We start from the raw sequence: 26,965 nt of genomic DNA, 5'->3' as shown, positions 1-26,965 counted from the left end.
CATCAACTTGGTTTTCTCAGTCCCATCCGTTTTTTTCTCCTTTCTGCCAGCTTGTGGAAGAGGGATTGCTGCCCCCTCTGTGAAATATGCAGGTAGTGGTAATAAGATGCACCAGCAGCCCTGAGGTGTGGCTGCACTGTCTGGAGAAACCTGGGAATCCTTCCATAGGTTGTCTGTATGAGAGCCACTGTAAATCCTGATGGAAATTACAGAAGTGTCTTGTTTTCTAGCATTAGCTGTAACAGGTTTTTCTTTTGCTTGTGGAATCCCCCACTTCAGTTTCTCACGTTAGCCAAGAAGCAGTTGTCCTACAAGTAAACCCTTTACGACCAGTGAAACGTCCTGCCTTGAGACCTGATGGCATTTTGAGGCCAGGAGGAAGTGGGCTCACACTCCACGGATTTTTTCATCCCTTCTTCCTTGACTCAGCCCTTCTCAAAGCATCTCTCTCTTTGCAGCAGAGCTGTGCCATTCGCCCATAGAGACAACAGATGGGATACGAGCGTGTCTGTTGCAGCAGGCAAGTGATGACTTAAGTTGACACCAGAAGGCACTGGCTGTCCTTGTGCAGAGAAATCCAGGGTGCCATGGGTATTCTTTTAGCAGGGGCATCACCAGGGAGCCAGCTCTCAGGAGAGCAGTACTAGGTCCTACATGGCTAATTAGAATGTAATAAAGACTAAGTAGAGCAGGCTGCCATGTGATTTAATTGTCAAGGTAAAAACATGTTTGATAGGGAGGAGCCTTGCATAAAAAAAAATAATGGGAGAGGTGCAAACAACTCATTTATAACTTAAGAAAGACTCTGTAGTGCTCACTTGGCTGGCAGCATCTTTGTGTGTGTGACATCCATGGGTTTCTGTGCAAAGTTTTGGGGAATCTGCCACTGAGTTGCATTTGACTTTTTTCCTTTCCTCTCTTGTTTGAAACTAGTGGGTTTAAAATCACAGCATCTGCGCACAGGGCTCCAGTCCAAAGGCCCCACCAGAGAAAGGAATGTGCACTTTTTGCCAGATCTACTTCATAATTTTTTTCCCTTTTGATTATTTCTAATACAGATACATGCCTGGAAAGAATTTTTCCCCTTCGCTGAAACCTGGTAGCGCTGTGCCAGGGCTGAAGAATAGTTCTGAACACTGCTACTGCTACTGCAGCCACGGGGAAAAAATTCTCCCTCCGCCCTTCTCCAGTACAGAGAGTTGGATGAGGGAAGCAGATGCATCAGACGAGCTGCAGTCTGTGCAGCGATAGTCTGAGGTTTTTCCTTTCATCTTTTGCTCAAGGGCTCTGGAACGTAGTCCTGGTTGTGCTCAGTGCCAAGCTAAGGATGACTGGGGAAGGCACAGAGTGGAAGTGACAGGCTCCCGAGGAACAGGAGGCAGGTTGGGCCAGCTGTCCTGCTCCCTGCACACCACTGGCCTCGCAGAGCACAAGGAGAAGAGGCTTTGGGGTGGCTTGGAGGGGAGATGTTGGCTTCCTGGGGCTGTCGTGGCTGAGCAGTGAGATTGGGCTGACCCAGGAGTGCAGCTGGGTTCAGTTTCTCCTGGTTCTGGGGTTTTCTCACAGCACAGGTGGAGGTTGGTCATGCAGCCTGGTGCAGGAGGTGCTGGTGGCCATCCTTAGGCTGCGTGACGGGAGGATGCTGGCCCGGCCTGAAAATTGAGGCTCAGTTGTCATTTCTGACAAAATGAGCCTGTAGCGCCGTAATTGGAACAGCCTGCGTGGGGACTGAATCCCACACAGCGTCCGCTCTCTCTGGAGCATTTGCAGCCGTTGGACTTGAGACAGAAATTAATTCTGGTGCATCTGCAGCCACTGCTCAGCAGAACAGACGAGACAAATGCAGCACTCCCTTGGAGCCGTGCAGCCAGCGACAGCCACAAGATGTCTGGGCACGCTGGCCCATCTCGTGCTGCTGTAACTGTGGAAGCCTTGGAAGCTGTCACGTGTTGATTCAGCAAATAAAACCTCTGATAAAAGGTAAAAGACTTCCGTGGTGGAAAGCTAAGCAGGGAAACCTGATTATTACTACCATCCTAAGGTGCCTACAGGGGAGGCTCTGCCCTGGACTTAAATTTAAGCTCTGATGCTTTGATACCAAGCTGTAATGGTACTTCAGTCTTCTGGACATTGACTGAGAGTCCACTGAAGCCTGTTGCTGGGTCAGATAGCCAGTAATTTTTCATATATTAGGACCAAAGGTACCTTAAAGAAGGAGGGAAGTATTCTGCAGGCGAGCATCAGTGAAATGACTTGCCTAAAATGATACCCAAGGGAAGGGCTGGGCCTAGAACTTGGTGGAAAACGAGGAGCTGAGAAACTCCAGCAGTGTCTGTCATAGGAATAGTTATTCTTGTCTGATATGTGCAAAGAACAGCTTGTGCCTTTTTTTTTTTTTTTTTTTTTTTTTTATAAATGTATGAACACCCAGATAAAATTCAATTATTCCTTTGGCATCCTTCAGAGCATTACATTTGCCCGCCTTGTTGTAAAGGGGTGAAGACGTAAACATTTACATAGCAAAGAGAGATCTCAATTTATTATATCTGGAAACAATTTTTTTTTTTTTTTCAGCCAAAAGAAGGCTGAAAGTTATTTTTTTTACCTTTTTGAGGAAACTATTCAGTAATTCCTTTTCTTTTGGGCCACACGCATCCTGTAACTGCAGTGTAAGTGACACAGTGAAATCAGATTTTTCTATCCCATTTACATGCACAGCTAGAAAGGAGAAACGAGAACGGGGAGAGTGCCAGCTGGAATGCATTTTACTTCAGGAGCTGCACAGCAAAGGCTGCAGGAGAAGGTGAGTGGTTTCACGTCTAGCTCAAGCTCAGCTCGCAGCACATGGGATTGCTTCTCCCCACATCAGTGTGGGTGTGGAAGCGCATGAACCTTGCTGTGGCGTGTGCCAGGGAGCAGCCAGGGTAACTGAGCTGGCCCAAAGGTGAGAATGCTCTTTGTAGGTGTGAAGTGGGACAGGGAACACTGCAAGAGATTTGACTTCTGCTGGGAACCAGCTCTTGGGCCAACAGCTGCAGCATCCTTCACCAGGAACCCTGGGTGACTTCACGTGATGGGCGACCAAGAAAAGAGCTTGGGGTCGTGGTCTGTGCTGAAGGGGCTGAGGAGCAGTGCTGTAGCTTAAACAGGTAATTCTCACAGCTTGCCCTTCTGACAAGACCTGGGACCTGACACCAAAATGCAGCTGCTGTTGGGGCGGGTGGCGGCTGCTTTTCTGCAGGAAGGAAGGGGCTGGGGTGTTGGGGTCCTCGCCCTGTTAAAAGAAGTGAGCCTGGCAGGGAGCCCGAGTCCTGCTAGGCTCAGTGCTGTTAACGGGGTACCCAAACTGGGGCTGGAAGGCAGATGACAGCCAAAGACAGTTCTAAAAAATTCCTACTTTTCCTCGTTTAACTTGCCAAAGCCTATCAGGACATCCCAATAGTCTGTGGGTTTCAGTTAAGCCCTTCATCATCAATACAACATTATTTTTCCTCTCTCTTTCTGTCGCAGCCTCGAGTTACTTATTTTTTTTTTAGCAGTACCAAGGCTTTATAACTCAGCACAAGAGAACTAGCTGCAGCAACAGCTCGCTATTTCTGCAAGATCAGGCCCAGGAGGCTCACGGCTCGCAGCAGCCAGGGCTCGGGTGCAAGCGAAGCAGACGCCAGATGGGCTGGTGAGAAACCAACGTGCAGGTGGGCAGAGGGGCTTTGTTCCTCCCTTCTTGCTTTCCCCAAAGCCGTGGTGTCAAACCAGCTTGTTCACAGGGGTGTCCTGGCTGGAGGGTCCCCACGAGGGATGTGCAGCCCTCGTGTCAGCTCCTGCACTCAGCACAGGGCAGGAGGAGTGGCTGGTGGGCTGCTTCCTCCAGCCCCTCCGCTGCAGGAGCATAAAATCAGCGCTGCAGCCTACAAGAGGAGATAAACCTTCAGCTGTTCCCGTGCATCTGCCGGCATGGACATAAAACAGCAGGGATGGACACTTTGCACAGATTTATACGCCACAGTGACGGATGTTTTAATGTGCCTTAGGTAGATATGCGTGAGTCCGGGGCTCATAAGACAGGGAAATATGCTGAATTACCTCTCTCCCCGGGCTACTTCTCAAGAATATTTCTGGCCTTGGGCAAATGTGAAAAACCCAGGACTAAGACAAATTGCTCGGCTTCCCGTGATTAATAAAGGTGCTGTTATTTTTAAACACATGATGTGGGAGCCAATTAATATTAGTCTTCGGCTATCTCTCATGCTGAACAGGCCTCAGCTCGACCAAGGATTTATCCCAAGGAATAAAGAGATGAAAAATTCGTTTGCTGTGCTGTGTCTGCACATAACTGCTGGTACGTGGGCAAGAGCAGGAGTAACTAGTTGGCCACCAGTGTGAAAAAGTTAGCCGTGAAATCCCCAGTACCTGTCCTTGATTGATAACGAGAGGCGTTGATAATTGATAATGAGACACATCTAAATATCATGCCATGTTTGCATGTAGCTATTTAACCTGCTCCTGGCAGGACTGTTGTGTCATGCAGTCAACCAAAATGCACAAAAAACCTTCTCCAGAGTCGTAATGAAGACCTGAGACCAAAATTACAGAACACATCGCAGAGCTCCTGGGGCTGCAGCCCCACTGTGGCATTATTGGGTTCATCTCAGGCACACAGCAACCATTCGAGAGCATAAAAAGGTGACTGAGGACCAAAACAGAAACACCAAAAAAAATCAAAGAGGTACCAAGAGGATGGAGACTTATCATGGAGTGACAGGAGGTACATCGGTGGCATCTGCCCTGTCCACCCATAGCCCTCTGCCTGCAAGGGGAAGGAAGAAAAACTGCGACAGGGAGGGAGAAAGACCATGTAAGGCAAAGAACTGAATTTAACTGGCACATGCTCTAATCCTTAGTTTATTTCTGGTTAAAAATATAGCAATCCAGTGCAGTGTAATAAGAAATCTGCTGAAAAGGTAGCAGAGAAACAGCTAAAACAGAAGCAAAGCAAAGCTGAGGCCGCGTTCAGGGCTGATCCCACAGCTCTGGGTGGGAAATGCCGGGCAGGGTCCCCCCCACATCCCACCCCGCTGTGCAGGGGCTGCGTCCTGCTGCGGACCCCCGGCGGGGACACCCGGGGGGAATTTGGTCCCCAACACGAAGGGAGCAGCTCGCCGAGCTCCCAGGCAGGGCGAGACGGCGCTCGTGGTGCCAGGGCAGGGGAGAAAACCCTGCGGGAGGGTTGGGAAGGTGCCGGGACGCCGGCCGTAGGCGCTCCGGTGATTGGGACCAGAACAGCTCAGAACAGGGATACGGCATCTTTAATGAGTATGCATATTATCAGGGGGGAGACAGGGGAGGGGAGAAAATCAAGGCAGGCATATTACAAAGATGGTAGAAACGAACAAATTAAGTGACATAGAAAAAAAAAAAAAAAAAAAAAAAAGAAAAGAATACATCCTTAGAGGCTGCCATTGCCAATGACGTTTGTTTTTTGTTTTTCCTTTTTTTTTCCTTTTTTTTCTTTTTTTTTTCTTTTTTTTTCTTTTTTTTTTTTTTTTTTTTACAGGGACATGTTGGAAGCTGGAATATACATCCTGCATTACAAAGTGCAAAATACTACATGCTCAGAGCCCAAGCATGATGTCTGAAACAGTCCACAGCAAGATGTAAGAGACAAACCCACCACCCTCTCCCTCCTCTCTGGGACATGCTCCAGTGCTCCTCCCCAGATGCCTTTTGAAAAACTTTTTTTTTTTAATTTATTATTTTTAAATCTTATTTCGCTTCGTTTTACGTTATACTAGGTGGGTCGGAATCGAGCCCTCTCTCCCCGCCAACCTGCTCCCTGGCACCTCTGTGCGTGGACGTGTTTTGGGATGGGATGCTCAGCGCGGAGCTGTGCTGCTCCTCGCGGGTTGGCGTGGGCTCAGGGTTGGGGGGGATCTGGGCACAAATTCTGACCCAGGAAAAAGTGAACAGAAAGCAGCCTGGGGTGGTTTTCCAGCCCTGCCGTGAGGGGGAGCAGCCCGGGAGGAGGATTGAAGGCAGGAGGGTGGTGGGGCCGCCGCTTGCACCTTCCCCCATTCCCCCCCTGCCCCATGGGGTTTTGCAGAACACCCCTCGCGGCTTGGTTTTAAAAACAAATAAAATGGGGCCGGGCACCCTCCTCCTGTCCGTCACATCCAGGCAGGGCTCGTGCCTTCCCCGCGCTCCTTCTCGCCTCCTTCTTCCACCGACTCTTCTCCATTCGTGACGGGAGGAGGGAAGAAAAGCACCGGCTGCCTGATTTTGCTTTTCTCTCCCATTTACTTTAATCGTTAAAGCTGTTGTGGATTTCCCTGGGACGCTCAGCCTGGAGCATCCCAGGACCCGTACACACGTGACACGAAATCTCCCCACGGTCCCCTCGTCTAGTCTCCGTTTTGGGTTGGTTGCCGTTGTTACAAATATATTATTATCATTTTTTTTTTTGGGGGGGGGTGAGGGGAAGGGAAATGAGGTTTTATTTTGTTGGGATTCCTTCTCATCCTTTCCAGTGTTGGGGGGGCAGAGTGTTGATAGCATTTTGCCATGCCACACAGCATAGTGTTATACAAGCAAAGAATTTTGGCTAAAATCCAAAAAACATTACCCAGGAAAAAAGGCAAACTGTGAGTGAGACTCGATCGTTTGTTGTTCTTCTGTGAAAAGACTTGGAAATCGTCGTAGGACAGTTCGAGTTATGATTTTTTTTCCCTTTTTTTTTTTGTTGTTGTTGTTTGGTTTTATGTTTTTGTTTTTTTTTTTTTTTTGTTTTTCCCCCATTCATACATGTAACTGTTATTTTTGCAAACAAGACAGTCTTGAGTTAGATGAAAAAGTTAATAAACAAAATGGCGACTCCGATATTTAGTAAGATCACCATGACTACCAGAATGGGAGCTGAGCCCTGCAAGAGAAAGAGAAGGAGACGAGTTAGGAGGTGCCCCGAAAGTCTGCCCACGGCCGGGGATGTGCACCCCATAGCGCCTGACCCCAAAGCACCTGCAGGGCCTCGAGGCCACTACTGGGGCAGATGCTGGTGCCACGCATTAGCCAAAGTGTGGTGGGGGTCCCCATGTGAGCTCCGGACCCCCTGCCTGCCAGGCAGACCCCCGGACCTACACCCACCGCATCCATCCAGTGAGACAGCTCGTGGAGGCCCCCATGTCGTGCACATGGGAAATCTGGCCTTAATTAATGGCCAAAATCGCTTGCTTAGCCGAGGTGGTCAACGAAAAGAAAAAGTAATAATAATATGGGATTTGATGGTTCCTTGGAGATGGTTTGGAGGTGGCTCCAAAGGACCCTTTCCAATAAATGTGATTGATTGAGCAGGAAACCTGCTGATGGCAAAGGGAGACCACTGGCAGTCCCCTTTAAGGCAACGTTTCAGTACATTTTAGGATATTTTATAACTTTTTCTGAGGTTGATACGGACCAAATTCCACTCTTGGGGTCTACATGGGAAACATCCCAGCAAGGCGTCGGTGTGGGAGCACCTGCCTGTGGCAGACACAGAATCACCTAGGTTGGAAAAGACCTCCAGGATCACCTAGTCCAACCTCTGACCTAACACTAAACCTCCCCTAAACCACATCGCCAAGCTTGTGATACCTTTCTGCCCTGGCATTATCTCACCCAACATTATCCAGTTCCCTGCGGGCTGCTTCCCTGAGCTCCCATCGCAGCTGATGAGGATGTGCTGGACCCCCTGAGCACCCCAGGAATGCTGGAAATCACCACGCAGCGCCAGGATTGAAGCTTTCCACCCCGTCTTTATGCGGGGTGGCCAGAAAACACCCACCCTGCCCTAAAACATTTGCTGTCCTAAAGCGTCGACGTGGCTCGCGGCGGGGTGAGCGTGCAGGTAGGTGGCAGCTATTTCTCGGCGCAGCTGGGATCCTCGGCTATTCCCCCTGCCATGGAGCTGTGCCAGCCTTAACCCCCTGCAATGGTGCTCAGCACCTCGCTCCTGCCCTGCGCCTCTTGTTTGTTTTTTTTTTGGGGGGTAGCAGGGTGGGTGATCTTTGCGAGCCAGTCCTTGCGCCAGCCTGCAGCGCTGCTGGAAATTAAAAAAAAATAATAATAAAAAAGAAGGGATCCTTGCTGGCCGGGGCTGGTTTCTGCTCTGAGCAGGCTGATTCAGTTCGCATTTGGGAGTGGGTGGGAGCGCGGATGCTGGAGCTTGCTGGCAAGGCATATTTGTAGCTTAGCAACAGGGTCAGGGGAAGCCAACCAAACGCGGGGATTGCAGGGAGCTGCTCCTGGCAGCCAGGTATCCACGCCTGGCTGCTTCCAGCAAACCTCTCCGCCTGCACCACGCCAAGCCTTTCCAAGGCAGAAAGCACCCCCCTGCTGCCACTCCTCCCCTCCTCCCCAACCCCAGGGTTGCCAAGCGCTGCGATGCGCTCTGTTATTTACTTTCGGGGGGGGGGTTTTAGCTTCATTTCAGAAGATTAGCGGGTTTTACGATTTTTGAGCCCGTGTTAATGCAATACCAGATTGCAAGCGATTATCGCTGTCATTGTTTCTGTTGGCAGGGCACCGCCGAGGCACAAAAGGCGTTTGGTTCCTTCCACCTCGCAGCCAGGGGAGGACGGAGCTGCTCTCGTCCTTCCATCAGCCTCGGTCCACTCGCAGCTTGATTTCCCCTGCCCAAGAGGCAGTGACCATTTCTGGCCTTGCTTTGCTCTGACACTTAATGGTCTCAGTAACAAGCAGCACACAAACTTATCCACCAGCTGGCACGAGCCTGGGATGCTCTGGAGGTTGTAACCGGGCTGGCTGCCCCGTAACTCCCTGGTGTTTGAGCTTTGCCCTCACAAACACAGACGCTTTGGGATGGACCTGCAGGCCTGACCAAGATCACAACCCTTTGGTACCTGTGGATGGTGATGGGGTGGGATTTATACACCGATTTATACGCCAAAATTGTGCCCTCAGCCAGAAAAATAGGGGAGTCAACAAACCGAGCACCATGTGCACGCTCACAGCAACTGGGTTCCCATGCAGCCGGTCACATAAACAGCTTTGGGCCTCTGAAGCTTCTGGTTTAGATCCAGTTACGAATCCTGCTGCACTTCTTGGTGCTTAGGTCTGGCTTATTTCTAACTCGTAAGGTCTCTGTGCCTTCACCTCTGCTCAGAGCAACGCCTGCCCTTCTCCCCTTTGATGGCAAGGCTGTCCTGGGACATGTCACCGGCTCCCAAGAAGGGATTCCTGCTCGGTGTCTGTGCAGAAGACGAATCCTTTCTGCTTTTCTGCTTTGGCAGAGGGCTTCTGCTGAGCCCAGCCCGGCAGCGGGTCAGCGAGCTGCCTTTTCCTGGAGCTGCAGCCAGCGCTTTGGACCTCACAACCCTTACAATGCTATGCCACCTACAAGCCACCGACATACAGGAATGAGAGAAATCGCCCTTGATTTGCAACTTTGCACGCTGCTTTCATAGCTCAGGGGTGCTTTACCTCATCTTTGGCCTCTCTGAGCCCTAGAGGAGCCCAGAAAAACCCCCGAGGCCAGCGGCATCTCAGGCTCTGGGCTGCTGGAGGTTGAGCTCCTTTTCCCAACCTGAAGTTCGTGTGCCACAGACAGCAAGCAGCCTGCGAAACTTTCTTTTTTTCCTCCTTCACTCATTGTTTTTGTTGAAGCTACAGCACCTTCTTTAGCCAGGAGCTGCTGGGGGCTGTTCAGCCAGCCCTGCGTGCCGTGCAGGAGCTGGAGCACAGCACCGAGATGCTGCCCATTTCCCAAACAGAGCCTTCAGGGCCAGATCCTGCCTTCCCAGCCCGCAGGTAGCATCCTCTCACCCATTTTTAACCCCTAAACCTTAGATATCCAGGCTATGCTAACCCTCGAGACCGTCTGTAGAGTGACGTGAGACGAATTCCACCCAGCACGGTGACCAGCCTGGCTCGGGGAAAGGAAAATTAAACCCAGCTCGGGTGGGCTGGGATTTTAGTTTATTTTGTAATAAGCTCCCTGGGCTCCTCTGCAGGATGGGTAAGGTACACCAGAACCCACAAGGTGATGGGGTGCTTCTGGACAAACGGGGATAACCTCCAAGGACTCCAAGATTTTTTCCAAAGCTGAAAGACCTGGAACACAGATCCAGAGCCGTGGAGACACTAAAATGTGAATAAGCCTTCGTCACGGCACAGCAGTAGTAGCGGTGCTCATTGCCGTGGAAGTAACGAGTGAGAAGCATCCCAGCAAAGCGGTGTGAGCTTTCCCAAGGTTTCCTTCAGCCTCTCATTTCTGGCACGCTTTTCGCAGCTCCGACTGCGGCTGCAGCTGAGCACCACCACCTCTGCCCCACCGTTTGGTTTGTTTGTGTTTCTTTTCTTTTTTTTTTTTTCCTTTAACTGCTGTGTAGCAACTTGAGTCTTACTGGGAATACAGGGGACAGCTGGTTTACAAATAAAACTGTGGCATAATTAATTTAAGTATTAGCAATCCATTATTACCTGTTACTGCAGCTCTGTCTCTGCCATGGAAACCAGAGTGCAGGTTACCTAGGAATCCCTCTGGGATCTATTAAGTGTAATTACGAAGGACTGGGATCAGCAAAAAGTATACAGGCATTGTTTTCCAGGCTCAGCACTACGAAAGTGCTGAAAACTCCGCAGCTCCACGACATTTGTGCTGAATTGTCACACAATTGCCAGGAACAGGCTGCTGCGAATCGGTTAAGGAGCATTTATCAAGAGAAGCAGAAGGGACTGGCTTCGCCCTCTCCGATGTGTTGCTCGGGGGTCGACGGTTTTAAGGTTTTGGTTTTCTTTTGGTCAAAAGCTGGCAATGGAGACCAACTTTCTCAAAGCTAGACGGCGGCGTGGGGCTGGGCTCAGAGCCCTAAAATGGATCCGGGATGACAAAGTCGGCGAGGGGCACCCTGCTGCTACATCAGAGGGCTCCTGAGATTAAACGGGCTGGAAGAGGATGCTGTCGAGCTCAGCCCTGCATTTCTCTCTGAGCATTATTTACCTTGTGTTGTTACGAGTAATGCCGTGATGTCTGCACATCAAGGAGAGCAGTTTCTGGTTATTATTTAAGAGGCAACGACCCCAAAACTCTTTGTGCATGTGGCAGCTCCTCCTGCACTCACTGCGGTCCCTGTGCTGGTGCCTCCCTGGGCAGGGCACCCATCTCCAAGGGGTGACAGCGATCAGGTGGTGGCAGGGCTGATATTCCTCCTAATTCCCTTGTAATTAAGCTTGTTTGTGTGTGTGTGCTGGGCCACAGCCACTCGGGATCGGGTTGTGAACCTGTTGTGAGTTTATTTAGACGAGGTGAGAGAAACAAGGAAAACCCAGGCACAGCTGTGTTAGGAGACCTGGGGAAGGCTCCTGATGGGGAAATAAAGGAAAAATCTGAAAGGGAAAGCCGGAGAGGACCACAGGGTTTAGTCCCAGGGATGCTAACCACAAAAGCACCCCCAGGCACCTTTCCCAGGCTGGTCCACATGCAGACAGGACATGCACACAGCATCCCAAGATGCAGGTGAACTTTTGCACTCCAGAGCCTCTGGGCAGCTTATATTCAGCTGAAATTCAGGGATGGGATGGGGGTGAGGGGCAGGGGTCGTCCCTGCCCAGCCCTTCCTTCGCTGCGCTGCTGCGGTGCCGGGGCTGTGCCGGGGCTGGCTCTTGGCAGAGCGCGGCGCTGGCTGCAGATTGGCTGCCTCCTCCTTGCTTTCCCCAGCGACAGGGAAACCTGCTCAGAATCTCTGGGTGGAAAATACACCCAACACGCAGACAGCAGGAGAGAAGATGCTGCAGCTCCCCGAGCCCCTCTCTGCCATCCCCGGCTGGCGCAGGGGGGTCTCTGCCACCCTTATCCCCGCAGAGGGCTTGCAAACTTCATTGCCAACCCCAACCCCGCAGCTGTTTCCTCTGGTTCTTTGCAGCAAACAGCTGAGAACGCTGAGATTTTATCCGGCAGCATGTGACAATGGAAGAAAATGCCGGGGGTGGCTGGGATTTTGGGCTGCTGTCGGGCTTTCTCGGTGGGATGAGACAGGGGGATTTTAAAGGGCCGAGTACAGAGCCTGCTCGCGTGCCCGGGGAGTTTTCCCATTGCCTTTAGCGAGATCACAGAGCATCCCTAGAAGTCTCCATCCGAATACCTGTGATTGCTCCTGAAACGAGGGCAGGCAGAGGAATCAGGCTCCGTGCGTGCCTGAGCGCTGCCCTTTCTCTCAGGCATGCTGGGGACCTGTGTGCCCGAAACACTTCTGTTCCTTTTTGGGAACTGCAGATGTTCAGCACCTGCAGGAAAGGGGCAACATGCTTTTTATCCTCAACCCTAAAAATACGACGTGCTTCGTGTTGATGGATAAAAGGGCTGCTGGCATTTTAGAAAGCCTCTTTCCCCTTCCAGCGGCTCAACAATTCCTTTTTTCCCTTCCTGTTTTAGATCATCTCAAAGGCTCTAGGAGGCTGTGAAGTGTTCAGACACAGGCTTGAGCTTTTTGCCTCGTGGTTCCTTAAGGCCAGAAAGGACGGTGACGTTCGCATGAGTCCCTTAATCCAACAACACCGACACTGGTCCGGGCACGTTGCTTTCCGATTTCGTCTGCCCAAGCGATGACAATTGATGCGAGTTTGTTCTGTGCGCACAGGGGTCAGTGCACACGGAGACACGGAAAGATCAGGTGCCCTCGAGTGTGGTTTTAAAGCGTTGGTGTGACCGCAGCGCCGGCTTGCTGACCCTGAAACCCCACCGTCCCCTGACAGGAGCACCAAGCAGCCCTAAATTTCATCAGCGTTATTGAGCAGCAGCCTCAAGAAATGACCTTTGTAAGAGGAGTCTTCAGTTAGTGATGAGCAGCCCCCATGGAGAGGGGTGTCTGCACTCCCTGGAGGTAGAGGTGCTGGGTGGAAGGTGCAGGGGAGGTCACGGCGGTGCGCAGGAGGCTGGGACACGTTGGGTGGCACCTCCTGGTCCTCGCCCTGCTGGTGCCACTGCCCCCTCCCCGCCCAGCCGCTGGAGCAGCCCCCTGCTAGCGCAGCGCAACTCTTGCTAGAACAAATTGTTGCTGGCATTGTAGGTTATTTAAATCCACATATTATCTCTTCCTCTGTATTACATTAGCTTCCTCCCAAACCTTCGCCATCTGTTCCACCCTCGGTTATGAATGTGAGAAAACTGAACATGCTGCTTCGCCGCTACAGCACTTAAAAGGATGATGTGCAGCCTAATGGCTTTTCTGGGTGCTTTTACACGCAGCCTGTGCCCGTTTGGTGGTGTCCGGCACCTGCTGGACGAAGCCATCAAGGAGATGTCACATCAGTGGCTATTTTTCCAAAGCTGCAGCTGGCTGATGTGTGCAGGGGTCCCTCGGAGCTCTGGTTTCTCTCCGCCCTACCAAGATGTGTCCTGCGGTGCTGGTCCACCAGCAGACACCCTGCGTGCAGCGCTTGGTAAATGCTGTGTGGGTGCTTGCGAGCCTGCGCCGAAGCTTGCAGGATGAATAGGAAGCCAGCAAGCTACAGGGCTGCGTGTGGGGGTGATTTATCCACAGCCACAGCAGGGAAATTGTGGCAGCTCGGTAGCTGAGCCCTTCCTGCATCCCGGCTGCATCCCCCTTTTTCTGCTTCTCCCCCCCTGGCTGTAGGCACACAGCACCTTTGCCCTGTGGGCAGCAGGGGGGGGATGCTGGAGATCTGGCAACAGCAAGCAGACGCTGCAGACCACCATGGCCAAACTTTTGGAGAGACCGATGAATATCGCCTTTTATCAGCCCTCTCAAACAGCCAAAATCTCCTTCTGCCACCCTGACAGGGTGAGGGGGCTGCTCTCAAGGCATCCTGCAATCACCATCAGCCTGGGCTGGGAAATTCGTGGAGCTGAGGCTCCTCCCGAGGCAGGGTCAGCTCCCTCCGAGTTGCACCTGAGCTGCAGATGTCCACGCCGTCTTTGCACCACCTCCTCCCTCCCAGGCAATTCATCCCAGCCCTCAGCTCTCCACTGATGGCTAATAGCTAACCACTGCCTCTAATGCTCGAATTTAAGCCCATTAATTCCCTTCATCAAGAACAGATTATTCCCTTCCACTTCGCAGCAGCTGTGTTACACGTTTGAAGATTGCTTTGTCTCCTCTTCTCTAGCCTGAACGACTCCAGCTCTGCCCAGCAGCCTGTTGTTCCTGTAAATCTCCAGCGAGCCCTCACCTCTCCCAAAATGAGGAGCCCTGAGTGCTCCTGCACCTGCTTCTGCGTTTCACAAAGGAAAGGAAGGCAGGCTGAGCCCAAGCCCTTTGCGATGTGCCCTGCTCCGTGACCACGGTACCCTCCTCCAGGTGGCTCAGGTCCCCAGCACGAGGTGGTGACAAGGCCACGGCGTCAGTCACATAAAGGTGGAGAGATGGGAAGACGCCGCAGGTTGACACAATGCCTGTCTGCCAGGGTTTGAGCAGTGATCTCATGTCAAATTATGGGGTCGTGTCACATTATGGGGTCAAGTCACAATACTGGGTCATGTCACAATACTGGGTCCTGTCACACTCTGGCCAGCGTGACACTCCGTTGCCATCACCCAGCCACAAGGAAGCATCACCAACCCCTCGCCTGCTCCCACCTTTCCCCCAGGCGAATGCCCCAAGCCCTCCGCCCCAATCCCCCACTGATAATTGCTGTCTCCCCCGAGACACTCTGCACAGGACACCCCAAATCTCCTCCCAGCACACACTATGCACCACAGGAGGAGGGAGGGGAGGCTCGAGGTGTAGACGGGGGCATTTTGGGGCTCAGTTGTGCCGGCAGTGCCACCTCCCTCTCCGCTCGCTGCGGTCCCACGACAGCTCAGCACCAGTTTTCCCAGCCAGCTTTCCACACACGGCTTTGCCTACTTACCGTACTGGATTTGAGCGCATCCCCATTGTCCTCTTCAGATTCTAGTGCAACAGGTAAGGATTTCTGTGGCGGGGAGAAGGTTAAGTCCCACCTTAGTAGCCGAGGCTCAGCTTTGTCCCCGAATCTCAGGTTTTCCAGTTTCTGCACCGTGGGCTCGGCGGAGGAAGCTGGCCTGAAATTCTCTTTGTTCTGGGACTTAGACCTCAGTCTCTGAACCCCGAAGCCCCGCTCTTCCCCGCGGTGGTCATCAGCCATGCTCCTGCAGGGTCCCCCTTTGCTATAGTGTCTTTTTTGGGTGTGAATCTCTTGCATATAAGAATCCATCCTCATGAGGGGCTTCATCTCCATCTCGTAATTGCTCATCTTCTCCTCGTCTAGCTCAAGCAGCTTGGAGCTCCCTGAGCTGTGGTTGTGGGACCTGTGGTGGGAAGTCCAAGAAACCGTGGCCGGGGAATCTGTCCACCTCTCTCTTTGCTTGTGGTTGGAGGCCGAGTGTTTGTGTCCTCCGCTCCGGCCTCTGTAGTCTTCGGGGACGGAGGCCGACCCCAGCTGGCCGCTGCGCAGCGCCCCGCTTCGCAGGCCGCGCGTCCCACCGACCTTCTCTTCGCCCCAGCTGTTGGGGCGCAGGTAGTCCCCACCGCGCCCCTCCAGCAGCATCTGGATCTCCCCACCCCGCTCTTCGTCCACCGAGACCTGCCGGGAGAAGTGCGCGCTCTTGTTCCTGCAGGAGCCCAGCGGCGGCGTGGACGAGGGGCTGGCGGGGAAGCTCTGCAGCGGGCTGTCCTCGGGGGTCAGGTCGGACGGCGTCGTCCCTTTCCTGTAGAGCTCGGGGCTCTCTTGCTGCAGCGGCGTGCCGGTGGAGAGGACCTCAATGTCGTCGCTCGAGTTCTGGCGCTTGGGCCGCTGGCATTCGAGCCCTTTTTCGGGGAGGAGTTGGGGGAAAAGAGAGAGAGAGAAGGGAAAGAGGATTATTTCTGTTCTGTGGGTGCCTGCCAGATTTTTGGGGTCAAAGAGGGGGTCTGAGAGTGTTGGGTGGCAGGGGAACTGCAGGCTGGAGCAGGACATGCACTATGCACATCCTCCTGCTACCAGACCAAGGGAAAAGACTGCTAGCATTACACCTTACACCATTACACTTACACCTGCAGAGTGGTTTGGCTTTGGCTGCAGGCATTGCAAAGCCTCTGGAGAGGGGGAGATGGCTTTGCCTTCTTTTCAGCTTCATTATGCACTAGGGTTGTGCTTCTCACCCGTTTACACCCCCCTGGCTCCACTATCCATTTCCAGCTGATGTAAACAGGCTCAACCACTCCTGCTCCTTTAGCACCCACAGTTTTCGCCTCTCTTGCTGCCCTCCATCCATCCACCATCCCTGCTCGCTTGGGGACATGTGCAGGCATTGCAAATAAAAGGACTCACAGCAGGCCAGCAGCCCCAGAGAGGTGGGAAGCTGCTTGCATGGTGCAGTCACTCCCTGGCACCCCAGATCACCATTCTTGCACTTTGCACAGCCCATTAACTCCAGCCCTGCTGAGGGGTTATGCTGAGGGTCCACCGATGGTTTTCCCATCAGCTTGTTCCATCTGCTCAGTTTTCAGGCACACGAGGTGAAGAAGGGGATTTTTTTTCCATGTTTTCCCATGGGGATGCTCCCACATGGGCAGATGTGCTGCGTTGGTGACTCCTCCAGTTAAGGAAAGAAAAAAAAGCACATCAACTAAAGCAGGACTGCCAACGCATGGGCAGCTTGTCCTTTTTGCCAGCACAGCCTTCCTGCCCCGTGCAGCTGAGCAGGGCATGGATATATCCCCCCTTGCTGGGCACCGTGGAGCCCATCCTGGTCCTGCAGGCTGTGTGCACGGTGGTAAGAGCGAGGACAGGAGCGAGGCAGTGTGCTCGGGGTAACACGAGTCCAATAACACCATCAGCCCTTAGTGCACCTCACTGAATGTACTCCGACCCCTCTGAGCCCAGGGAACACCAGGGGGCTGCTCCCTGGGGAACGGGGATTTAGGGACGGGGACTTGAAGAGAGGCTGAGTGTCTCCTGCTGGAGGTGGTCAATGAGTGGGAGGTGTATTGTTCTCTGGACAATTAAAAAATCTGCATTGTATTAGTCCTTCGTGAGACATCAAATTATTTTGAAGGGGTGCAAGCTACCACTGGTTAAGTCTCTTTTCACCCTCTCAAGGCATAGCTGTTCCCAGCTAAAGCCATGCTAAATTATGTGAATAATTTGATAAATATATTAACTGCCTAATGCCCCTGAAATGCATCTAATTGCAATTGCTATGGCTAGACAAGAAATGAGTCTCAAAAAAAGGGAAGAACTCAATTTCTCACCGTGGTTTAAAAATAAATGCTCTGAAGTGCCTGCTCTAATCTCTCCGCTTCTGCCGAGCAATTTTCTCCAGTGCATCTTCTTGGGGAGCCGCTGGGACGTGCTGGCAGCGAGGGGCTGGATGTCCCCATCGGGGCACTCACAGGGGAGGCGAACAAGGAGCAAGGCTGCCTGGAAATTTCCCGTCGAAGCAATTTCTCGATGGGAAACAGGGGCTTCCAATGGCCGACGAGGTGTTTTTGGATGATTTGCCACGGGAAATCCTGTCTGTGTTTTGGGATGGTGCTCAAATAGCTCGGCCCTTGTTTGTTCCCTGCGTGTCTGGATTTCCCAGGATTTATCTGGGGCCCCTGGGCACTCCTATTACCAGTGGGAAAATGCAGTGAAGGAGAAAGGTGGAGCTCAGCCCTGCTGTTTTCATGCAGAATAACTCTCTGGGATCTTTCTGGGGAAAATACAGATAGGTGGGCTTGTGGCTGTTGTGGAGATGGTCCTGCTCCTGCCGTCCTCCTGGCTCACAGGTGGGAAACTGAGGCAGGGAGGGAATAAATGGCTACAGAGGAGAAAGCTGGTCGTATAGCTCAGATAAAGGCAGCTACTGAACAGGGCTCACCCAGAGCCGCCCTGCTCATCCCAGGCTTTGACTGATCTTCCCCTGTTTGGCTCTCTGGAGGTGCAGGGCCTTGAAAGCTTCCCACCAGCTCTGACCACCCCAAAGCCACCTTCTGATAGCACAGCCACCCCCAGCCTGGCCCCACCTCTGCTCCGTCCCCTTGGCACCAACCCCAAATTCCCCTGGCTGCCCCAAAGCCCTGCTGTCCTCCAGCATCCTCACCCTGGAGACCTGCACTGGGGATCGCATTATTAAGCATCCTCTCATCCTAAATCTTCCCCATCCAGACCTGCAATGAGCTGTTGCTGCCTCTCCTTCTCTACCCTGTTAATCCCCTGGGGTTTGCAGCCCCAGACGGGGCTTGGGGCCAAGGGGTGGCAGCGCCAGGGGGGTGCAGGCGGTTCCTTGCAGAGGAACACGACAGATGCAGGGTGCTGTCTTCCTGGCGTTCGACACCCGAGGATGTTCAACAATTATTCTGGGCTAAAATTAGCCAGGGAACACGTGATGTTCCTGGAAGAACCGCCGTGAGAGCGCTACGGAGGATGCGGAGCACCAAATCTGGATTTCCAGCAGGATGGAGGCAGCCGTGCCCGGCCACAGAGCCTTCAAAGCCGAGCAAGTGACCCAGGTTTTCCCAAATCTTGGATGGAAGTGTTTTTTTTTTTTTTTTAATGTGCTCTGAGTGGAAGCTCCTTCCCCCCTCTCACCCAGGCGTGACCCACGCAGCCAACGCGAGCCCCACCGCAAGCCGAGCCCCGCGTCCCCGTCTAGCAGCTGGTAAAAAATGCATCACCTAAAAATATCTTTTTCAAGAGGTGATTTAAACCAGCCGAGTCTCTCGGCAAAGAGGAAATGGAGATGAGGAATATCTCAGGGCCGAGGAAGCCCCAGGGACCGTGCAGCCCAGCGAAAGAGCTCAGATCTCCAACCTACAAATCGGAGGTCTGCAGGGGGAGGCGTGCCGAGGGGTGTTTGCAGAGGGCTGCGCTTTCTCCTGGCCAAACCAGGCTGTGCAGGGCTGGCAAAAGATGCCAGCATCCCTCGGCATCCCTCCTGCCCGGCCTCGGCCACGCTGCTCCTGCCGGGGACCAGCACCCAGCCACGAGTCACCAGCAGCAGCCCTCAAGAGATGAAGATGAATGAGCAACGTTCAGCTAATGAGCTGGAGAGGGGGGATAATGATAGATGCCTCCTAATGAGGGATCGGTGCAGGGAAAGTTTTGAATAAAACCATTCACATTTATTAATTACGATGTTAATTATTGCCGTGGGGACTTGGATCTCTCCCCTCCTACCCCTTGCTGTGTGCAGCCTTGGTGGGGCAAACCCTCCCCGGGCTGCACATCCCCGGCTTGTCCTCCCCAAGCCTGTCCTGGCACCAAACCTCTCCTCTGGGCACCGGCTGCTCCTCTGCAGCTGGGAAAAACCTCGTTCCTCGAGAAGAAAAGCTTTGAACAAGCCGGAGAGAAATTTTGGAGGTGTCAGAGGGAAGGAAAATGCTTTCAAACCTGGCTCTGTGCACATGCAAGTGCATGAAAAGCCATCAGGCAAACCCTGAATGTGAATTCCCCGACACCTTTGTGTGTGTGCAGAAGGCTTGCACACCCAGGTGAAGGATTAGAGAGTGCACACTTACAAAACCCAGGCTTTCAGAAGGCACAAACCAGGCTCTGGAAGCCATGGGGGTAAAACTGTGCCTGCCTTCAGGATCATTTGTATTTGCATTTTACTTTCAGAGCTCTTGGGTTGTTTTTTTGTTTGTTTGTTTTGTGCAACCATCAGAGCCTATACATTAAAAATAATGGGGCTGTTTCAGTGCAAAACGCCAAGATCCCTGCAACGCCATGACTGCACAGGGTGGATTGAAAGACCGCCGACAGACCCCTGCAAGCCAGACCATGCCGGGCGCATTTTTGCCGGTTTTATCACAGAATTTATCATTATTTCCAAACCCTGATGCTGTGTGGGGCCGGCCGGCGTGGCATCGTGCACTGACCGTTTTCCCTGTGCTGGAAGGAAGGCGAAAACTCTTTGGCAGTGATCCTGGCGATGCGCGCTTCCTCCTGGGCTTTCTGCGCCGCCGTCACGGCCGCCTCCGCCTTGGCCCGGGAGTGGGAGGTCCTGCAAGGCAACAGAGAGACAGGGATGTGTGAAAGGGGGGTCACGGCAGTGCCTGGGGGTTTCCCTGGTCCCCCCCCCAGAGATCCCCACCAAAAAGGGTGATTTTGGTGGAGCTGTGCCCAGGGATGTCAGAGGTGTTGGCACGTGTGGCCCCGTTGGGTGCTCAGCTCTGAACAGGGATCGCGGAGATTTTTAGTGGGGTTTTGGTGCCGTGGTTGCAAAAAGGGCCGTGTTAGGTGCATGGTGAAGCCTTTGGGCTGCAAAGCATCCCCAAGCCTCACTGTGGGCTTTCTGCAGCCCGGCACAAGGAGCCCGCCAAGAAAACCGCCCTGCATCGCTCGGCCAAGCCTTAAACCAAACCTCTGCCTCCCTCCATGGTCTGAAGGTGAAGAAAGGGGTCAGAGCGAACACAGAGAAACCCAAAGGGCATCCAGAAAACCCCACAGGGCCGTGGTGGAGGAGCTACCCCAGGGAGCAGGATTTCTTTGGGAACAGGTGATGTTACCTCTATAACGTGTCGCTCCCGTCAGCCTTGGGGGTTGAATTTCTCAATTTCCAGCCAGCATTTTTTAACCCAAATGCTCACTTTCGGGTGAAGAAGACTGCCACCCCTGCCAGCACATATTGTGCGTAAAGCCAAGTGTGTAAATACAAGCAGGGATCTCCTCGCTGGGGGCGAGCGGCTGCCCCCTGCCCTCATCCATGCCCCCCAGACCCCCAGGTGCCCGTGTCTGATGGCTCCAATCTCGCCCCCAGCCCCTCAGCACCGTTCCCGTGCTCATCCCCCGGAGCAGGTTTGTCCCTTCCCCTTCACTCAGCTCTCGAGGCACTTTAAAAAACTGCCTGTTCCTACCCGCCCCGGTGCAGGCAGCGTTATAAATAGCTCAGCTGATTTCTTTTCCCTCCAAAAGCAGGCCCTCCATCTCCTTTAATCATTTTTTTTTTTTTTTTTTTTGCGTTCTGCTGCTCTCTGAATTCCCTCTAATTTTTCGACATCTGCTCGGAGAGGAGTGCCATTTCTGACAGGCTCCTATAAATGGAAAATGGGGCCAGCAACGTGCCTCGCGCCGCACCGCGCCGCACAAGCCGGGGACGTGCACGTCTGTGCCCTGCCGCTTCTTCAAACCCGGGCAGGATGCCATCAACCCCTACCCCCAGAGCCACCCTGTCCCTTGTTTTTAAGTGCTGGCAAGTTGTTTTTGCTCCGGGAAGTGTTTTATGTATATAAATGGGCTGCTCTGTGGTGGCTGGGTATGCATACAGCCCCTTCTCACATAGGTGCAGGTCTCCCCAACCAACGCAATAAAAAATTGGTTGAAAATGGTTCAAAACCTGGGCTGTGAGGGGACAGCCAGGGCATTTCCAGCTCTTCTCCATGCTCCTGCAGGGATGGAGGGGTGGAGGAGCATGTCACTGGCCCATCCCTTGGCAGATACACCAGATCAGCCCTTTGAGCTCTGAGCATCTGGAAGAGGGGGGATGCAAAGTGTTTGACATGGATGTGGTCGGTGCAAAAGGCTGGGGTGCCGGTCCCATCGATGAAACCACCCCAGAGCCAAGAGCAGTGCCAGCTGGGGCTTGAAATTTGGATGCTGGCTCTCTGAGGTTGCTACAGGGCCTGGCTTTTTCCGTGGGGGCTTCCCAGTGGTCTGGCTGTTGGCTCCTGATGTTCCCCCACCCGTCTCTGCCTCAGTTTTCTCCCCGGTCTGGGAGCTGTTGGGGAAGGGCCCGTCCCTCCCGTGCCACAGCACATTCGTACGGCAGGCTGCCCATCCCCGCTAGCCTGCTCCGAAGGATTAATAACGTCTGGTGGTGTCTGGACCGAGCTCAGCAGGCAGGATTACACGCCGCCTCCCGAATCTCCTCCCTGGGGAGGCAGCTGGAGGCAGCGATCCGTCACTTCTTCCAGGCTGGAAGCAGCGCGTGCCGCCCGCGAGCAGACCTGGGGACAGGCGAGGCAGGAGGGCACACTGGAAGAGCACACGGGGAGCATCCTCACCACGCTCCCCTCTCCTGGACCTGGGGATTCCCATTTCTCCACCAAAATGGGCCAAAAAATCCATCCCTTTGGGGAAGACGCATATCCATCTCTGGAAAACTCACTCTGGCGACTTCATCTCCATGGATCAGCCCAGGACGAGCAGCAGTTTGGGGGTTCAGCCCAGGCAGAGTTAAACCCAACCCCCTGAATTAAACCATCCCCGATCTGAGATGCTCTCAATGCCCACAAAGCTGATACAACTTGGAGCACGGCGCAGAGGCGCAGGCAGGCTTAATTGTTTGTAATGCTCTCTAAGATGCTTGCAGGAGAGGCGCCGTTGGAGTGAAAAGCAGAATTATGATGATCTATACATTGCATAATAAAATACATAAGTATTCCCAAATAAATGCAAGTAATCCAGTTAATGCTCGCATGACTTTGTCACATACTAAATTTAACAGCTGTCTCCTTTCTATATGCCTGCTGCTCATGGCGTGCACTAAATCTTAATTCCCCAGCTAATTGCTTGACTTTCTTTCGGTGTAAAGCGGGTCTTTCTCCACGGCACACAGAGAGCCCTGATCTACTCACACTTCGCTGTCGCAAACGAGGATTTCTGTGGGATTTTGGCCAAGTCTGAAACTGGACAGCGGGTCAGAGGAGCTAAATCCTAGAACGCAGGGTCAAAATGAGGTTGAAGCTGTCCATTTTTTTACCCAAGGCGTCTCCAATCCTGTAGGGAGCCCGCTGGACAAGTGCTGTTGTTGTCTGTGGGGACACGGTGCCCCTTGTGCCCCGTTTTAGCTGTCCGAAAGTCGTGCTGGAAGATGCTCTGCTGGGTTTCCTCCACCATCCATAGGGCAGCACCCAGCATCACGCACACAAAGGCAAAGGGACTTCTGAGGATGGCTACATCCCCTAAATCCCATTTCAGCACGCCAACTGACCCATACTGGAGGCATTTTGGTGAGGACGGGGCTGGGAAGAGCAAGAGGGGCGATGCTGGAGGTGGTTTGTAGCTACCAAACCCGCGGTGCCGTTCGGTCCATGGCTGGTTTGGGCAATTTTCCTTCGTCCTTTTGTGCCAAGCTGACTCACTGTGCCACGAGGACGGCCGGGCGAGTGGTCAAACTGGCAGCAGGAACTGGCAGAAGGCAGGGGGAAACCGCAACCGCGGAGATTTCTGCAACCCTTTGCAGATCTCCTGCGATTCGGCCAGAAGCGACAGGGGAAGGGATAAGACCTGCGAGCGGCTCGTAATGCCAAGTTTATCAGCTCCGGCTAATCTATACGAGGCTGGAATAACGTGATCTGAAAGGAAGGAGCTGGCTTTTCAGGAATGCCAGCCGGGCTTTGCGTGCACAAAGGGCTTTTGCTGCAAAACCGATGCTACGGTTTGTGGCCCCCAGCAGTTTCAGGAGGAAAACCCAGTAAAATCGAGACCAGGCGAGGCTTGAGTAGGGTCAGGGCTAACAGAGTGCTTTGGTAGGAGAACAAATGGTTACAACGCTTAAAAAATTAGGCTGGAAATTAGAGCAAGTTTGTGGACCATCGGGAATATTTCTGGAATGGAGTCGGGTCTGGTGAAGTGGTAAAGGTGATGCCTGTAATTGCAGGGTAGTGGTGACCTGGTGTCACAAGAAGGGTGAGCTGACAAGAGGCTCGTCCTCCTTGCTCCTTTTTCTCATGTTCTTGATGAAAACCAGGCTTTTTATTTTTTTTCCCGAGAAAAATAAGTAACAGACTTTTCGAGAAAATGTATGTCCTGGGCCAAAGGCAATTGAGTGCTGGAAGCAGGGGGAAATTTGCATTATTCATGGTTTAAATGTGAAAAAAGAAAAAAAAAAAGCATGATACAGGCAATATTTCTGGACAAGGAGGTCTGATTCCCAAAATTCATGTGGCAGCTCTTGCTGGGGGATTTCCATTCTGCAAGTGAAGGTGTCCCCTGCTCAGTGGGATTTGGGCTTGCCAGGGAATTACAAAACTGCTGCTCTCCTGCTCCTGCTTGCTGGGATCCTGCTGTGGGGATGGAGATCCCCAGCTCTCCCCCATCCCATACCGGGAACTACTGGAGACCCCTAAGTCCCCTGGCTTCTCCCCCTTGTTTTGCATTTGCTTGGCTCAGGTGGAGGGGCAGACAGCCCGAGCTAAGTGTCCAGCCCTTAGAAATGGAGGAAGGAAGCCGAAACCAAGCTCCCTCGGGACACAAAGCTCTGCAAGAAATTCCCCCGTGGCAGAAATCTCAATTTCACTGCGTGCGAGGGAGCTCAGCTCCCATCGGCGTCCCCTCCGCAGCCCCTCCGCTGCCTGGCTCTCCAGCACAGCTTTGTCGCAACATCCGACGGTGCAGTGATCAGCTGAATGGAATGATTAATTAAAAGATGATTGAAACGGCTCTCGAAGCCTTCTTCTGTGCAGCTTTCTCTTTTAACGAGACCTCCCCGTGCAATGCAAAAAGGAGCAAACCCTGCCTTCTGTGTTTTGGGGAAAAATAGCCTATACATCCAGGCGCACGGAGATGGGCACCCAAATTATTATTGCTATGGGTAACAGAAGCCAAGAAATGGGCTGAGTTTGGCTCTGGCACCCAGGGGTGGCAGGACAGCCCGGATCCTGCACCCATCACTGCAAATCCCCTCACATGCACTCTTTGGTGACGTGCCAGGGGTCCCAGTCCTCACTGGGGACACAATCTGGGGACCCTGCAGAGCAGCACCGCTCACCTGTCAGCATCCTCAGTGAGGATGGAGTTAAGCACCCGCTGAGCTCATCCCAGGACACAACAAACGGCCTCGAGTTCTCCAAAGGGGCCGGGCTGGCTCCATTGAATTCACTTTGTCTCTCAGGTCAATATGTAATCAGGCTTTTTTTTTTTTTTCCCTCTAAATGCATCTTTATCTTCCTACAGGAGGCATGTTTTCTCCCTCCGTTACAGAGGGTCATGTATTTTTCAAATGGCAAAATCCAATTAACACATGCTAGCCGCAAGAAAATACTTCAGGAAAAAATTCAGTGAGAGCATTCCTCCGGGCATTGAAGTCTCGGGGCTTTGCTTGCCCCTCTAGCCCCGGTGACCACCTCTTTTTGGCACTCGGTGGCCGTGGTGGCCACAATGGGGCCGGCCACCCATGTGAAAAACCAGGCTCACGTGAGCGCAATGCACGCAGCTGCGTTGACTTGGCCGGGGTTATTTTGCACTCCCACCAACACAGCTGGGAGCAGGATCTGGCCCTAATTGCAGCAAGCTGAGATGCACCGAGGGACATAAATCAAAAGTCCCCGAGTGATCGATGCTGGTAAGCAAACCCCAGAGCTGGGGGGAAGAGGGCGAGTGCTGGTGCGAGCCCCTGCCATGGCCACCCCATAGCACCCCCTGCGTGGGATCCACGGCTGCGACCAGCCCCGGGGCTGTCTCCAGCCCTGAGGTTTGGCTGCTTTTCCTGCTCTCCTCGGTGGGACAAACCGGGCCTGAATTATTAATAGCTGCTGCAGACTGTCTGGCTTCTACCTCTGCGGGAGCAGCGCTGATTTAGGGCAGAGCGCGGCCGCGCGATGCTGCTGGGGAGGGCTGCAGAGCCCGTCCTGCATCCCTCTGCCCCCGGGCTTCGGCTCAGCATCCTTCAACAGGCATGCCAGCCCGCAGCCAGCACCCTTCTGGCCCCAAAAGGCCGGCTCGATACCCGTGGTAGCTGCCACCCAGGGCTGGGCTCTGTCTAGACGCTTCCTTGGGGGAGTTGGGAGATGGCAGCAATTAACAACCTGTTTGTTATTTTCCCTATCTGCCGTTTATTGCCCTGATAAAACCCACTCTCAATTCCAGCTTGACTCTTTTCACGGCTCTCCTGGCTTGGTTGTTATTGCGCTAGGCTTGCCTTGAGTGATTTGTGAAGGCAGTAATACAGTGCCGGCACTCAGGGGGTGGAATATTAGACACACCAATTAGCTATCTGTGCATAAATCCCCATTTACCTGCTTATCGCCAGCATATTTCCCTTGCCCGCTTCCTCCGTCTGCTTTTCCCTTTCCCACCCCTCCCCTCTTGCTGGAATCCCTAATCAAGAGGCAGAAAGCAGCTAATGTGACCTCTGACATGACGTAATGCAGCCAAAAACGTCTGCTCTGTGCAGCCAGACAGCGAGCAGGTGCCGTGCATAGCAAGGAGAGCGCCTGGCTGCCCTGCTCCACGGCCAGGCAGCCTGGATCCGGCCCCAGGATGGAGATTTGGGGTGAGGGAGCGAAGTGCTCCAGCCTGAGGGCTCTGAAAAGCTGCCCCGAAATCACATTTCAAGCGAAAAGTTCCAAAAAAAAAATCAAGCTGCTGAAGCCTGAAAAAATACTCGATGCAGCTGTTTGATGTTGCCCAAGAAATACAGCCCAATGTGGAAAATACCTTGGTCAAAAGCCCAGATCCGATCCTCCCTGTGGTTTGACACGGGGGATGTAGTGCTGCGTGGGGAAGCCGTTCCCACCCAGCATCGTGGGGAGCCCGTGCCCCAGCTTGGGGCTCTCCCAAATTCATGGGAATGGGGATGGGGCCAGCTCCCATTTAGCTTCTCGCTCCAGGCTCCTGCGCCAGTTCTCTTCTACCTTTGTGGTTTTGGAGCTTACGAATGGAGAGCGAATTCGCCGAGGCATCATTTGCCCATGCAGCGCCTGGGACCCTGAGCTGGGTCCTCCCCGGTGGGGACGAGAGCCCCTGAAGGCTGTAACACCACCATCCTCTTGTGTTCGCCTTGCCATCCTCCCAAATTGGCCATGGGGATGCTTGTATTTATATTTTTATCCCTATCATTGCTCAACAAAATGTGCCCAGCACAACCAAACTGACCTAAAGGGGCTGGTGGATGATTTTGGTGCCCAAAGGCAAACATGCCACCGCTGGCCAGGACGCTCTCCAGCATCCCCCGGTGATGGGGTGTGCAGAGCCAGGCAGACCCACGGATCCCCCTCCCCGTGGCTCTCCTTCCTTTTCACCTTTTGCCCCCTGGCAAGGGCAAAGCTGATGGGTCTTTCACACCAGAGCCGGTGCGCAAGCTGCCGCGAGA

At 53.2% G+C, this 26,965-nt stretch overlaps 1 protein-coding gene across 1 annotated transcript in view; it reads right to left on the bottom strand.

Moving 5' to 3' along the window:
- Positions 1 to 6,535: 6,535 nt before the first annotated feature.
- Positions 6,536 to 26,965, bottom strand: part of JPH3 (junctophilin 3) — a 45,744-nt gene continuing 25,314 nt past the window's right edge. Inside the window, exons 3-5 of the mRNA XM_082770378.1 lie at positions 19,812 to 19,936; positions 14,860 to 15,776; positions 6,536 to 6,916 (exon numbers count right to left, since the gene is read on the bottom strand). Of these exons, the coding sequence (XP_082626504.1) occupies positions 6,836 to 6,916; positions 14,860 to 15,776; positions 19,812 to 19,936 (1,123 nt within the window). The 3' untranslated portion in view covers positions 6,536 to 6,835. The remainder of the gene's footprint in view (positions 6,917 to 14,859; positions 15,777 to 19,811; positions 19,937 to 26,965) is intronic.

This window comes from Aythya marila, assembly GCF_965140915.1.
Source record: "Aythya marila genome assembly, chromosome: 12".
Classification (NCBI taxonomy): Eukaryota; Metazoa; Chordata; class Aves; order Anseriformes; family Anatidae; genus Aythya; species Aythya marila.
Note: the sequence above shows the minus strand (reverse complement) of the source record. Positions and strands in the feature narration are given on the sequence as shown.